Below are 16,885 nucleotides of genomic sequence, written 5' to 3'. Positions count from 1 at the left end.
TAACGAAATTTTTCATCTGATAGTTTTACAAATATATATATATATATACATAATGACGAATCAACCATATTATTTATAACAAAACTTCACTACTAATATAACAACATAAATATTTATTTTTAAATTCAACGAAAATAAAAAACAAAAAACTAACAGTGAAATTAAAAAAAAATGAAGGACATCAGGAAAAAAGGGATGAAAAATAAATGACTAAAAAAATTAATGAACCAACTGAAATCTCCGTATTTTATTTTCAAATAATAAAAGTTAAAATATACTGAAATAATATTATTAATAATATAATATATAATAATAATTGCTATTATAATAATGTGTCTAATGAAACGCCGCGTGTTGTTAAAGAGAGGGACGTGACTTCTTTTTTTTTTTTTTCATTATATTATATCTACAGATCACGATTTAATTATTAACAAAGCGTATAGCAAAAATTAATATGTCAATTTTTTTTTCTTTCTCTTTTTTGTACATGAATTTGAATAATAAATTGACAATTATTTCCCGCGTATGAAGAAAATTAAATATATAATTAAAATTTATTAATTAAACGCTGTCAATAATTATAATTGAGTCCCTCTCTCTTTTTTTTATACACATTTTAAATATACATTTTTTTAAAATGCGTACAACTTACACCGAAAGTGTAATTTTTTTTTTTTTTTAGGAACTTTAGTATTTTTAATTATGCGTTTTTTTTTACTAATAACTTGGTCCACGTCTATATATGGAATTCGTTGCTGAAATTATCGTCCCAATGCAACAATAGACCGCCCATTTAAAAATTGTACACGCGTCACATAATTTAATATTTATATATATATATAGTTATAGAAAATTTCACAAAAATTTACAATTCTTTATCGCGCGACAATTATCATCGATAAAAAAAACATCGTTATCCATATATAATATATATAATATATATATATATATATATATATATTATAAACGATGTTGAGTCAGTCGACGAATAAGTCGATTCGCTATCTTTTTCTCTAATATTTACATTTTTCCTCACTTCTGTGTATTTATATATATGCATTTATTTATTTTTTTTTAATATTTATACGTACAGACGATTCGCGTACTTATCAGACTATATGATATATTTCGCTATGTATAGATTATTTATAAATACATTTATATCCGCTAAAAATGTACTCCGCATGGTCATAGCCTTTTTTTTGGAAGATTAGATGAATAATTTCTTGGAAATTATTCATGTATTTAAAAATGATTTTCATTCATTTTAATTTGAAAAATTCTATTTTGAAAAATTATTTATATTCGTTTTTTTTTTAAAAAAAAACTTTTTCTATACAATTTTTTGATTTATGGAATTAAAGATAAAATTTGTTAAAAATTAAAAATAAAAAGATGATTTGAAATTAATTTTAATTGTCGATGAAATGAAGTGGAAAATTTAGGAATTTTTATCGTCAGTAGCTCAAGCATTGACTAGTGTAAGCGTTGTTTTTGCATTTCTACGAAAGAATGGAAAATGTTTTTCAAAAAAGTTCAAAAAAAGTTAGAAAAATTTACCAAAAAAAAAAAAAAAAAAAAAAAAATTAAACATTTTAAAGTTTAAAATGATCTGCATATTTTTCACAAATCTTAAAAAAGAGCAGAAAAAATTACTCTTTTTAGACAAAATGGAAATTTTTTTTTTTAAATTATAGAAAAACAGAAAAATTTATTTTAAAAAAATTTCTTCTTCAGAATTGCAAAATTTTTTCATTTTGAAAAACTGCAAATTTTTCTAATTTAAAAAAATTAAATAAATTATTATATCAGAAAAAAATTGTTTTAGAACTTAGAAAAATTTTCAGTTTTTTTTTTTGGGGGGGGGGAATAAAAAGAAATTAATTATTGTTCTAAATTTATTAAATTATTTTTAATTATTTTTTTTTAAATGCCTAGTTTTTTTTAACTTTGATAATTTTCAGTTTTTCTTTTTTTGCAAAAAAATTTCAATTTTGAATTTATAAAAGTTTCAGTTTTTATTTTCTATTTTTGAATCATAGAAATTTTTTTTTTTATCACCTTTTTTTGAACTGAGAAAAAAATTCCATTTTAGTAGTTTGTTTCAACTTTAAAATTGTTCAAAATTAAAATTTTCTGAACTAAGAACACAATTTTGCCATTCTTGAATTTAGAAAAAATTTAATTTTCTCTAAATTTAAAAATCCTTGAGCCATATACTGACGAATTTGCCACCATTTATCGAATGAAAAACATTAATTAATTATTATCATTAATTTCCTGACATGCTTCGTACATAGTGATCACATTTCTTTCTTTTCTTCTTCATTGTTTTTTTTTTTTTTTGGAAATTTTTTTTTCCCGTTGTATATAGCGGAGAGGAAATATTTACACAATCTTATGACACAGAGATATGTAAGATTTTTTTTTGTGAGGGATGTAGTAGTCTAAAATTTATATTTACACAGTCGTGTTGAAAAAGATTTCGTTGATAGCCTCTTTTTTAAAATATGCACAACTCGCAGTGCCAATAATATTCTGGTCAAAAAATCCAGAAGATGTGAAACACATTGTGAGTTAAAATGAATTTTTCGATTGTGTATACTTGCAAATTTCTTCTTCCCCCTTCTTTTTTTTCAAAAACAAAATTTCAAAATTCCTTTATTGAATTCAAATTTTGAGAATAAAAGAAATATAAAAAAAAAGAATTTGTATACAAATCCTAAAGGTGGGGGAATTACACACATTCTCTCTCTCTTTCTCTCTCTTTCTCGCTCTATTAATAATATTAAAATTTTGCTAGAATTACTTGTTGGGAATAGTAGGTAATACTGATATAGGTAATTTTGATTGTAATACCTTAAGATGAAATCTTTCTCTTTCTCTCTGGACAATATCAAAAAGAATCCCATCACTCGTGTATTACCAGTTTTCATTTGTCTCTTTTGCAAGTTATGATCTTTATATATATATATATATAAATGATTCTGTATATAAAAACTGGTCATTTTGTTTTGTGTCCATGAGACGAACCCTGAAACGAGGGATAAAAGAAGCGGAACATCGTTGCCAAGGTTCGTATCCATATTGGACCTTTTTTTTCACATTTTCAGTTCTTTTTCTTCTTTCGACATGGCATTTTACAACAACAAAACTTAACTACCCTATGTACATTGTCACATCTTGCTGAGATCTGATCAAAAAACAACACATTTCGAAAATTTCAAATTCTCACAAGTTCAAACATTTTAATGACCAGTCAATTTTGACAATTTTTTTTTTTTGGTACTTACTCTGTTTCTCTCACTCTTGAAAGTCAATCGTATACCTATTTTTTTTTCTATCAGTGACATTCGATCACACACAAAGCACTTTTTTTTTCTTTGCGACGATTAGTGATAAAACTCTGGGAGATTGCACAATCGTCGTTGTTGAGAATGCTGTTGTTGATTATGATGATGATGTGGATGATGATGATGAAAAAGTGCGTCCCCTTGTTGGGTGGGAGGCTTGTGTCACTCGTGAGATTTGCCAGTTAGAGGATGATAGCTTCCACCTGAAGAAGCCACTAAAGCTAATGGTAGAGGTGAACCAAGAGGTGTTTGATGTGATCCAATTCCTGTCGAATGTGTCGTCAATGCCAATGGACTTCCCGACATGCTACCCGCTAGTGAGGCAAAAACCGAGGGCGATGGCGATGTCATCGTTGGACTTCCCATTGTTGACGGTGGATTGATACGCTTCTCTTTCTGCCGCCTGGAAAGAAAAATAATCGTTAGAGGTGGCAAACTTATCCAAAAAGTGTCAAATAATATCAATAGTACTGAAAAAAGAAGGGGAAAGTAGAAAGGAATTAAAAATTTTAATTAAAACCTCCAAAACACGAAAAGGCGTTCGAATGATCCGTAGGCGCTAAACTTATCTAAAAACTGCAGTGAAGAAAGAAAAAAAAGAAAATTCTAAATTTTAAATAACACATGAAAAACACGAAAATGCGTTAGAATTATCCGTAGGCTTTAGAATTATCTGAAAAGTGAAAGTAACAGTTAACAGTACTGAAGAAAGAAGGGAAAATAAGAAAAGAATTAAAAATTTTAACTATCGTCTAAAAAAACACCCAAAGTCGTTATATGATTATCCGTAGGCGCTAAACTTATCCAAAAAGTGAAAGAAACCATTAACAGTACTGAAGAAAGAAGGAAAAAAAATTCTAAATTTTAACTAACGTCTGCTAAATCCGCAAAGTTATATAGAATTATCTGTAGACGCCAAACTTATCCAAAAAAAACTTTAAGCAACTATTAACAGTACTGAAGAAAGAAGGAAAAAGGAATTCCAAATTTTAACAAACAGTGAAGAAAGAAGGAAAAAGAAATTCTAAATTTAAATTAACGCCTAAAAAATCCGCAGAGCCGTTAGAATTATTCCTAGGTGGTTTTATCCAAATAGTATAGTATTATCCAAATAGTGTAACAGTATTGAAGAAAGAAGTAAAAATGAATTTTCAACCAACCTATTGCAAAACCAAACTCGAACCACCTCCTTCTCCATTGCAAGACTATCCGCCAACATTGTAATTTCCTCAGATGTTGGTTTTGGATTTTGACAAAATGCCTTCTCCAATGCTAATCTAACACTCGTCTCAATTGATGTTCTCTTCTTACGTCGTCTTCCAATAGCTTCAGGCGTTGTCATTGGATTCGTTAATGAATTTGGATTATTCAATGAATTATCAGCGTCCTCTAACCATTTTTGCAATAATGGTTTCAATTTGCACATATTTTTAAACGATAAATTTAATGCCTCAAACCTTGATATTGTCGTTTGTGAAAAGTCATTGCCATAAAGTTTACCCATTGCAAGACCCACATCACCCTGAGTGAAACCTAATTTAATTCGTCGTTGTTTAAATGTTTTTGCAAATTGTTCAAGTTCCTCAAGATCTGTTGTTTCTTCAGGCGATGGTTCCAATCTTGCCGGTGGTTGTTTAACAGCTGGCGGTGTTCCTGGTGGTGGTGGTGATCGTTGCTGTTGTTGTTGCTGTTGCACTAAACTCCTACCAACGAGTGCACCACCACCCTGAAGTGCTTGTTGCTTCTGCAATGCTTGCAGCTGCTGCGTCGCTTGTGCCACAGCCTGTTGTACCTGCAAAAGAAATATTCATCATTAGAAATCATCAAGTTTTTTTTTTGAAAGTCACTCTAGAGAGATAGAATTTTCTATATCTTAGCTACTAAAAAAAAAATTGTTTCTTTCATGCTGTTTTTTTGATCGTGGAAAAAAAAGTTAAAAAGCAATTTACAGCACTGTGGGAAGCTTTTGTACCTGCATGGACTGTGAGCGCGGATGACTTGGTCTCGGGGGGTAGCCACCGCTCTGCAACAGCCCCTGCAAGATGCCAACTTTTTTTAATAAATAATTTTTTATTTTACAATTTTATTTTCTAAATTCTTTTAATACTTTTAATTCTTTTAATTCTTCTTTCTTATGACCTTTTGTTTTTGATGAATGAATGTAAAAAAAGAAACTGATTCTGGCTATAGGAGATTAGTTAGGCAAAAGAGTACTAATCGATTATCTTCACCCTTTTCTTAGAGAGAGAATTAACCTTAGGGAAGTGTGTGGCTCTCCTGTAGGCGCCCTTTTTTTCGGGCTAGAAGGGTTTTTGGATCTTGGTCAGGTCGCGTGTCGTCGTACCAACAGACTTTATATGCTTATTTATGTAGACGCGCCCCATTCAAGTGCTTTACATTTGGCCACGTGCGGGTTCTGTGACAGGTTATTGCGTGAATACCAAGAACCCTTGCATATGTATACCTTCGATGAGGGGAGGGCGAAAGGGTTGCTTTCTTTCGAATGGTCGCGTGTTTGCTAATAACAAGGACCTTTATTGTGTTGACATGCTTTCACAGGTAAATCAAGTGCGGATTCAGTTAACATATTTGCCTGCTAATCGAATTATCACCAAAGAGGGGTGTCACCAATAACTTTACACTGGATTTACATAGAGGGATTAAATCAGGTATAAAAATTTAAATTCTGATCTTTATATTATGTTTAGTGACAATTTTTATAAATGAATTAATTATGTGTTTCTTTTTTCAGGAAAGCAAGGATTTCTTTTGTAGGTCATAAATACACTCTTCTGTAAAGATTAAGTGTATATTTGGAAAAAAGGTTTGTTTTATATTAATGATGAATAATTTACTTTGACATAATTAATCGTATATTAAATCGTACGATGACAGAGCAGCTGGTAAATTTAATATTCAAGTATTAAATTACTATACACCAATGTGACATAATGTGTCGATAAAGATTCGTGAATAGCCTATTATGAAAAACCCTTAAACCGGAAGGGCAAGAATATTATCGAATTTTTTTTTTGAGCCTTTTTGAAACAGGTTGAGCGCGTGTTCATGAAAAGGGTTGAGTCTTGTGAAGGTCGTGTGTCTGTTGGAAAATTTGACACAAGCGGCATTTAAGGCGAAGGATTCTTATACCATATATATATGAGGGAAGAAAGAAATATATACATGAATAAAAAAAGAACTCTTCACCCTAGCCACGTGTTAGGTAACAAAGAAAGCCCGCGGCAAGGTGCCGCGTAGGTTTCCCTTAACGAATCGCGTATACCTATTTTGAAAAGATGAGGCACATGAGCTCCAGGTCGAATCCCTATTAAATCTGCTAGAAGCAAAGTCGTTTTGTTACTTCTTCCCCTATATTGCATCGCCTTCATTCTGTTCATATATAGATGCAACACCATTGAAAAAAAACTTTTTTAGTAAAATGTAACCTAACCTATTCATTCGTCGGAACTTCGCATTATGCTAGTGTCGATACGATATATACAATCGAGAATTTTTTTTTCCTTTTTTTTATTCTAGATATAATTTTCTCCCAACGAATAGAAGAGAGGATCGTCTCGATGAATCATTCAAAGAGAATGATAATAAATTTCCATCCAATGGATGCACAAATTATAAACATTTTTCAAAATGAAGACCTCTTGAATGAATTTCAAAGAACTTGAAATGAAGTTAAATCACTTTTCAAGTAAGAATATAAATGTAAAAGGGGAATGTTTCGACTAACACTGAATGACTATAAATTTAACAATTTTTTGTATATTGAGAAAGTTGAAGGGTCTTTAGAATACCTAGTTTTGAAACTCTTAATTGTTATAGTGAAAATTCTAAAATCTTCAAAGATTATACGACTATTTGGATACAGGCGTTTACGAGATTAGGACTATTTAGCAAAAGTTGTTTTATATTAATGATGAATAATTTTTGTAATATGATAAGAATTTGTTGCTATCAGGATCACGCTTTTCTAAATGGAAGGACAAAATCTAATTTCTTAGAGTAGCTATTCGCGAAAAGGGGGATAATGGAATTGTACGCCCTCGAGAACTTCCGCTTGGAAGATTTCTCCTCTCTCTATATATATATATATATATCCTTGCAGAAAAATGGAGGATTTCAATTTACGAACCTGATTTTGAAGGAAGAATTGAGCCTGCGCGGGAAGTTGTCCCGCCGCTGCCGCCGGATTCGCTTGTTGAAACATGGCGAATTGTTGAAGTTGCTGTTGAAGTGATTGCTGCTGAAGAGTTGATGCTAAAGCTTGAATTTCCTGTGGACTTAGAGCACCAAGTGAACCATGCATAAGAAGCTGTTGACCAACAAGTTGAGCCGCTAATGCCGCCTGTGAACCCACGGTGTTACCCGCATGACTTCCGGTTAGTTGACTACTCACTCCTGAACTTGGTGACGATGCACTGCCACTGGTTCCACTGCTACTATTTCTGTGCGAGACATCCGTGACCTGTAAGGAGAAAATTACAAATATTTTTATTTCCCTATTATAATAATAATTATTGTTACAATTTTTTAAATTATAATTCAAAAAATATTTCTATACATAAAGAGAAACTGAAGAAACTAGTAAAGAAAGTACTAAAGAAAAGTGATAAGACAATATGTTGATCTCTTGATGAAGTTAAATTCTCAAATGTAAATATATATTATTCGAGACAATTTTTTTCAAGAGGCTTTTCAACTTTTAGTGGATGAGAATTTGTATCGTGGAAACATCGCAGAAATCAGAAGAACCACCCTTCCTAATATCGTAAAGTAAACGCTGTCGAACAAAGCGGTGTTTACACTCGGCCAGGTCAGGATATTGGTCACTCCGGGCTTTTGTGTTTTATAAAACCTTCCTCTAAACCCTCTCTCTCCCTCTCCTTCTCTCTCTATTAGAAATGTCCGCTTTTATTTATTTCTCAAATATTGAACTCGTGCACTTTTTATGCCCGACTCGAGGGTGGACCATCGTCATAGTCGATATGGGGATGTATCCGACTTTTTGATCTCGACAGATGTTTCTCCATTCAGGAAACAAGATCTTTATTTTATCAAAATCCTCGCAAGGATTTGTAAAATTTAAAAATTTTGAAATATTTTGTTTTTATAATAATATCCATACTGCGAAAAAATGAAAGTATTTTAGTATTCGTTACTTATATGTAGGGTGATTTTTAAAGAAGAAAGGATTTATGATTGTTGGCGATAGTATTAATTAGACGATTGTAATGGATGCTAACGATCAAAATTTCAAATTTAAAGGGAGATGCCAACAATTTTCTCTAATTCGAAGTCTCGAGTTCTCGTGAGCATATATGGTATATATATATATAGTTCCTGAAGAAGAAGAAGGGCCTTCATCACCTGTTGGACACTAATTAGTTACCTAGGGAGTCCATAATCCAGAAACACCTGTGGCGGAAATCTTCAAACAAAAGATACTCTCTCTCTAGAAGGTAAAAGTCTATTTCTCAGAATGAGGCCGGCAAATCAATACCACTCTTCTACTCTGATTATACATTTTTCTAATTTTCAATTTCAATTGTTTTAAATACTTAAAATCAGTACAATTTTATCAATTTTTTATTCAGTTTTAATATTTTCTCATTTTTCATATTACTGTTTTTATTATTATTATTGTTACTATTTTTATTGTTGTTGTTATTATTATAGAAATAAATTAACATCATTCTTCTTTAAATCCTATATGAATTTTTTCCTTTTTAAAATTACTTTAATTTATTTTGCAAATTTAATACTAATGAATTTAATTATTTCCGTTGATTTTGAAAATATTAAGGTGTCAATTGTGCGTCAATTATAACTATATATATATACATATATACGCATACAAACTAAGAAACTTGTAATTTGTGAACACGAAAGCACCTGCAAACTTATATGCGCGGCCTGTATTGCATGACATGTTTAGGATTAACCCTGGAGAAAGAGAGAAAGAGAGTCTCGCATGAGTGTTTCTCATAGGGAGAATCAATTATCTCTCCAAGGTTAATAATTTCGTAGTATTTTTATTTTTGCGCACAAGCCGACCTCCAACGAGCGAATAAATTGGAATTCTAAGGAAAAATCGTGCTTTATTTATCGAAAGTAATTAATCTTTTTCTTTGAAACTAAATACAATTTATTAGTTTTAGATTTCATTCGGAGAATTGTATTTATTTATATATATTGTACATATATACAAATGTATTATAAATTTCAAGACGATCAACATTTAAAATTTTATGAATATTTTTGTTTTAGTAATTATAATAATTATTAACCTACTGCGTTGAAATTTTGAAGTTTTTTTTGTGACCCAATGTGTATATAATCTCTAAATTTAAATTACTGAGAATTCGTTTACTTATTTAAATTAGAGAAAATTTCTAATAACTTTTAGTCATTTTTCACTAAAACTTTAGTAGAATTGATTGCTAAATCAAATAGTAATATTTTACTAAAAATTAATGATAATTTATACTAATTTTTCATTAAAACTTTAGTAAATAGTACTAAAAAGTATAGTAAGTATATAGTATTAAATCAAATAGTAATATTCTACTAAAAAATTAGTAAAAATTTCGTCTAATTTTTAGTCATTTTTGACTAAAATTTTAGTAAAAAAAATATTAGTGAAAATTTTTACTAATTTTATAGTCATTTTTAACTAAAAAAAATTAGTAAATAGTATTAAATAGAAGTAGTTAATGCTAAATGAAATAGTAATATTTTAATAAAAATTAGCTAAAATTTCTACTAATTTTTAATCATTTTCGACTAAAACTTTTTGTAAAACAAAAATATTACTAAAAATTACAAATTATTACTAAATTAGTAAATATTTTACTAAAAATTAGTGAAAATTTGTACTAATCTGAATTAGTAAATGAATTCTTACAAATTAGAATTTACAGAAAGTATGTTTTAATTTTTGAATAATTTTTTTAAAAATTTAATTCAAGAAAATTTGATAGTTTTATTTGAAACTTACCAAATTAAGTGCCTCCCTATCAGAGTCAATGGAATCGTGGTCCAAATGTGGTTCATTTGCATCCTGAACGTCACTGGCGATACTTCTGTCATCACCACTAAGTTCAGGACCTTCGACTTCTCCATGCAAATCAGCATCTGCAACAATACAATTATTTCTTTAGTCTTTAAGTTTTATAAATTTTTAAAAAAATTTCCTTATTACTATCTTTCAAAGATAAATTAATATCTTTTAATTTATATAAACTCAGAAAAAAATGTCATACAAGTTACAAATGTTTTAGTTGAATCAACGAAATTTATTTGCTATATACAACTAATTTTTCATAGTTAAATCAATCAAAAGTTTATTTGGCTCAATAAAATTCTTTCTTCATTCGAAAAATTTATTAAAATTAACCAAACTTATAATTTAGATAAAATAAATATTTATTTGAATTAAATAAATTTTATTTAAAGTATAACAAAAAAAAATTGTGGTAATACAAAAAAAGTGGTATATTTGGTTCAAACAAAATTTTTCTCTGAGTGTAAAATTAGAATTAAAAAGAACCCAATAAACTTGAGATAAATTTATATGAATGGTATAATTATAATTTTAATAATATTTATACAGATATTTATTTTCTATTTCGTTTTACATTATTTCAAAAAATGTATTCGTTAATCTTTTCAAACTATATTTTACACTCGATTTTACTTTTTTAAACTATTTCTAGTTATTGATAATAAATTTTTTCCTAATACAATTCCGAAAACTTTAAATATCAAAATTTAAAAAAAAAATGTATTTAAAAAAATTAGATAATTATTTTTTTAAACATTTTTTTAATATATAATTTATTTTAAAAAATACATTGATCGAAATTCTTTTAAATAGAAAATATTTAAAAAAAAAGTGGGAGTATTTTAAAAAAATCCCAATTTTGAAAAAAGTTTAGATAAAAAAAAAATTCGTACAATCGTTATTATTTTGCGCCCTATATTTTCGATGATGATGATGGAATCTCGTTGGCGTTGATGTTGGTGTGCTTGTAGCATGAAGACGCATATCGGTAAAAATCATTTTTGGGTCTTCAAGAAAGACCATTTTCAAATCACAACACTCTTCACTCTTCACTCCCACATTGATATTACTCGCTAAATCCAGTATTCGAAAATTCAAAATCCATTGATGAAACGTAAAAAAGTTTTTTTTTTTTGCACACAAATATCGTCTATCACTAAACACTCACTTTTTGGTTTTTTTTTAAACTCATTTTTTATTTTCTAACACAATTTTCAAGTCATTCATAATCAAACTAAAAAAAAATTTCTCTATATTTGAATTTTTTTTTTTCTAAATTCATTTGAAATTAATAATTAATAAATAAATAAATAAAAATTTTAATTTACCATAATAATTTAAATAATTTAAATAGAAATTAATTTATTTTGAATATTTAAATTTATTTGATAAATAATTGTTAAATTATTAAAAACGTTCACTGATATGGTTGAATAGAAAAAAAAAAATTATGAAAATTTTTTATTTTGGGCACTTGCCACTTCGATTCTTGACGGTGAGGCCGACACGGAGTGAATGTCAGAGTGACGCAACGCTACGGCGGCCCTAAGGGCAAACTACCCCCACCAACTTTGGAAAGATGAAGCCGGCCTATTGGCTCGTCCTCCGTTGGCTCGTTACCATGATTGGTTCAGGGGGGGAGAAAACCCTTTGCCCATCGGCACGGCCCTCTCGTATACCTTGCAAAACAACCCTTCGGGCATCCATCATCGTATCTTATGACGGCCTCCCTCGCCACCCCTTTTTTTTTTTATTCTAAAGAGACCCCTATTCTCTTTTGTCCTCTCTCTCTCTCTCTCTTTCACTCGCCTCTGATTTTCCTCTAAAAAATTTTTCTCTATGACCTTCGCTCATTCTAACTTGAAATATAATAGTCCGATTATGTTTGGAACCGATTTATCGATCGAGAAAACGAGCTTATGGTTTACGGATCATTTTGTTCTCTAAATCTGTGTGTGTATGTTGGCCAAAAAAAATTCACGCACGTGTAACTCAGTCGCGCATAACGGTTTTTAATTCTAATTATTTTGATACACCGCGACCAATTCAACCCCTCTGCTACTTTTTGGCAGCTGAATTTACGACGTATAATTTTTTTTTTTTTATCCGCAAAGAAAAGGGTTTTCGATATTTTCAATCCAAAATGGCTACTAGACGAAAAAAAGTAAATATTTGAAAAAAATCTTGAATTCTAAATAAATTATAAAAAAAAAAAATGTGGGAAACAGATGATTTGAAAAAAAAATCGCTTAGCATATTCGCATGACCATAAATTTGAAAATTTCCCATCCTGGGAGATTCTTCTGGAGTAAAAAAAAAAAATTGTATATGTACTTGGTACAGGTAGAGACTACTGAAAGAGAAAAAAAAATTTGAAAATCCATCAGATCTCACAGAGGATTGCAAGGCCAGTGCGTATATATACCCCTATATAACAGATTCTTCTTGATCTCCCCAAATCTTATGCTTTTTTTTTTACCTGACGCGCAGATTCCCCCAAAATGCTGGAAAAAAAAAATTTGTACAGGTAGTGAAGTCTTTATATAGTTGAGAAGAATTGAGAAGGCCATATTGACGGATATGCGATAAAATTTCAGTTGCTCTCGCCCCACTCCCTTATCTCTATCGTAAGCAAAGATATTCCATTCTTGAATATAAGAATCCTCTTGCAGGTACGAAAAATCCCCCTTTTTGATGAATTTGCATCTAAATTATCCTGTCCCCTTGATAATTTCTTTCTCTCTTCTCTTTTTCTCTATATATACCTTTTTTTTCACATTTTTTTACTAAAATTAGGTTTCCGTGAGAAGTCATTTCGGTTTCGAGGGGTGACCAATTTTTGGGGTGAATTCTCTCTTTCAGAATTCCTCGATTCATTTCTTTTTTTTACCCTTTTTTTTTGGTGGATTCACCGAGAGAGCAGGTCCTGACATTTCCCATAGACGCGCGCACCCTTTTTCACGCAATAAGATAAGGTGCAAAACCGTTATACATTTTCTGTGGCAAAGACAGATTTTTTTATGTTCTTAAAGTCAGGAGTGTGTGTGTGTGTGTGCGAGAAAAGGTGTAAAAGATGGATATTTTTTTTTTTTTTTTGCTCAGTAGAAGGGATAGAAGAAGAAGAAAGAGAAGGGGAATGATTATTCTTGAGAAGAGAAACAAGAAGGAGAAATTGACGCTATATTTTCGAATCACGGCGTTAACGGATTTTTCGCAAAGGCTGCAAAAGTATAGGAGAGAGAGAAAAAAAATGGTAACTTCCAACGGTCTTGTAACGTACTCTTTCGATTTTTCAACTTGTATATAGCTTCTAAATTCCCGTGAGACGTGTCGTCATTATATATATATATATATATATATATATATATATATATATAGAGAGAGAGAGAGAGAGAGAGAGAAAGAGAAGTGATGCGATGAAGTCGTTCAATCCGTTGTAAATCTTAATCAATTTTCATTAGGAGCTGTTTTTTACATTTGGGAAAAATTATACCTTGTGAATATTTAGAAAATATTACTGAATATTCAAGGGGAGATTCAATTATTTTTATTATTAAAACTTCGTCAAAGTTACACTAATTCTTATACATATATTTGAACTAGAAAAATTTTTAAGGAAAAGATTCATCATAAAGAATTAAAATCGGGAAGACACCAACGGAATATTTAATTAAGGAAATATTTTACAACTTTTGAGTTAAATTAAGGAAATATTTACCAATTCTCGAGATAAATATTCACTATTTTTATTGTAAAATCTTCGCCAAAGTTACCATATTTTTTATAGATTTGAACTATTAGAAAAACTTTCTAAGAAACAGGCGCTCATTATTATAAACAAAATTCTCCTTATTATCTGCATTAATATTAAATTCGGAATAAATTTTTTATCTTTCGCCTTGAATTATCACTATTTTTACTGCTATAGTACCGCTGAAATTACTCAAATACTATGTTAGATTTAAAATAGAAAAATTTCTTAAGGAACAGGCTCATCATTAAAAACCTAAATCTCCTTATTATCTGCATTAATAATAAATTTTTTAAATATTAATGTTTTAAATATTTAATTTTCAACTCTCGCCTCGAATTATCACTATTTTTACTGTTATAGTTCCGCTAAAATTACTCTAATACTTTAAGATATAAAATAGAAAAATTTCTTAAGGAACAGGCTCACCAAAAAAAAAAAATCCAAAATCACTCAATATCTACTTAATAATCAATTCGGGAAATATTTTTGAACTCTCGCCTTGAATTATCACTATTTTTACTATTAAAGTTCTGCTAAAATTACTCAAATGCTTTAAGATATAAAATAGAAAAACTTCATAAGGGACAGGCTATCATCATTAAAAACCTTAAAATCTCCTTAATCTGCTTAATATTAAATTCGGAATATATTTTTCATCTTTCGCCTTGAATTGTTACTATTTTTACTGTTATAGATCCGCTGAAATTACCCTAATACTTTAAGATATAAAACATAAAAATTTCGTAAGGTATACAGGCTCACCAAAAAAAACCAAAAATCACTCAATATCTACTTAATATTCAATTCGGGAAATATTTTTGAACTCTCAACTAGAATTACTTAATATTTTTTTTATTGTCAAAATTTCGCCAGTTACCCTAATTCCTCTAGAGATATATACTAGAAAAAATTCTTAAGGAAGAAGCTCATCTAACACATCATTCAATAAAGAAGCATCATCTCTCCAATTTTTGAAATGAATTTTATATCAAAAATCTATGAAAGGAGATTTAAATTTCTGAAAAGAGAAGAAATTTCCCAGGGTCCGATATATATATATATATATATATATATCAGCCGATCTGAATCGAGATTTAGATTCTAAAGATCTGGAGCAAAAGCGTGGTAAATCATCGAGCCTATCTTCGTATTTTTGGTTATATACGAATACGATGCAATAGAAGGGGAGCGCACCCACGCTTATGCAAGAAAATAGGAATCGTACCTACATGCGAACATAATAGGGGCCCATCATCTGATGCTAGCTATATATATTCAAGAAGGACCCGTTTAACGTTTGCACGAGTGACACAGTAAGCGTCTATCCATCACCCACGTATTCAAACACAAATCGTTGCATTCCCCATTATTCCAGAGGATGATGCAGCTGGCACACACACTGGACGTTATATGCATTACATCCATATTGCTTTTGCCTTTTCGACCCCCTCAGTGTGTACCTGACCTTATGTCCGAAACTCACATTCGAGGGACATCGAGAGAAGAGGGTCATGACCCAGGATGATCATGTCAGGTGATAAAAACTACAATACCGCACCTGAACAACATTTCTCCCGACCTGTTTCATTAATACAATTTAATAATTACAAAATTGCAATCTTTTTCTGATTAATCTTCTATTAATAGCATATCATCAAAAAAAGAGTTAATAAAATAGAAAATAATTAAGTTTAAAATGATAAATGAATATTTATTTTTGAAGTCTAATATGATTTGGAGAATAATGAATTTTCTAATTCTCTATTTTCGCGTTACGGTGAATCACGTAAAAGTCCTAATTCTACTTCCACTATACCTATATATACATATATATAGAGAGAGGATATTGGGTCCAAGTGGAACAATAATATCCAGGAACCGCGGTAGCGCCTCTATTGGGGATTTTTCTTTTTGTTATAACCTGAAGGTGAGATGCCGACAATGAGGGCGTGTTTTCCTTTTACGTGATCTACATAAAATATCGATTTGCCCCACAGAGGTAAAATCAACGAGTCATTGCCAAAAGCGAACCGCCATAACTATATAACAAAACCTTATATATATATATATATATATATACCACAAAAAGAGAAATGGTTATTTTCACGCTTTTCTTGATTTCGCGGCTCTTCTCTTTATCCCTTCATTATTTTCCGCCCTCAATTTCCCTTTTCCATAATTCATCAAAATTTTTTTTCCTTTTGATCAATTCTTTGCCATTTCATTCTATTCTAATTTTACTATTAGTTTCTTTTTTTTTATTCTAATTTCATTTATAGTATTTTTTTGTTCGCGTTTATACATTGAAGTTTGGTTAATTTTGATATTAATGTTTTCTGTAATGAATTTTCGAATGGATATATAATTTCCAAGTATTTTTCGTTAGCGTCGTTATAAGAGAGATTATATGGCTCTCTCATTCTCTCGTTATCCCTGGTGCGTTCGTTTTACGTTTACCTTCCGGTCCTTCCGCTTGGTGTTCTTCACTTTTTTTTAGTTTCGTGAAGACCACCCTTTATGCCGTTCTTCTTACCGGGAATTAATTAAGAAAATTTGCGAAGACCTTTCGTAAATTCTCTTTCTCTCCCTTACTGTGTATATGAGTGAGAGGGAATTATAGAATCCTCATTCGCGGAACTGCGCTCACTAATCGACGAGATAATGACAAGAAGAGGGAGAGAGAGAGAGAGAGAGAGAGAA

General features: G+C 30.1%; 1 protein-coding gene across 2 annotated transcripts in view; it reads right to left on the bottom strand.

Annotated features, from left to right (window-relative positions):
* Window positions 1-219: 219 nt before the first annotated feature.
* The window catches only part of LOC127281571 (POU domain protein 2-like), a 178,825-nt gene continuing 162,159 nt past the window's right edge, over window positions 220-16,885 (bottom strand). The window contains exons 5-9 of one of the 2 annotated variants that reach the window (XM_051305329.1): window positions 10,366-10,502; window positions 7,501-7,833; window positions 5,326-5,388; window positions 4,514-5,145; window positions 220-3,756 (exon numbers count right to left, since the gene is read on the bottom strand). In XM_051305329.1, the coding sequence (XP_051161286.1) occupies window positions 3,516-3,756; window positions 4,514-5,145; window positions 5,326-5,388; window positions 7,501-7,833; window positions 10,366-10,502 (1,406 nt within the window). In that variant the 3' untranslated portion in view covers window positions 220-3,515. The remainder of the gene's footprint in view (window positions 3,757-4,513; window positions 5,146-5,325; window positions 5,389-7,500; window positions 7,834-10,365; window positions 10,503-16,885) is intronic. The other variant, XM_051305330.1, reaches the window with a different exon arrangement.

This window comes from Leptopilina boulardi, unplaced genomic scaffold (genome assembly GCF_019393585.1).
Source record: "Leptopilina boulardi isolate dan_hultmark-lab unplaced genomic scaffold, ZJU_Lbou_2.1 LbouV2_273, whole genome shotgun sequence".
Taxonomy (NCBI): Eukaryota; Metazoa; Arthropoda; class Insecta; order Hymenoptera; family Figitidae; genus Leptopilina; species Leptopilina boulardi.
The sequence above is the reverse complement of the archived record's forward strand: the minus strand, read 5'-3'. Positions and strand labels throughout refer to the sequence as shown.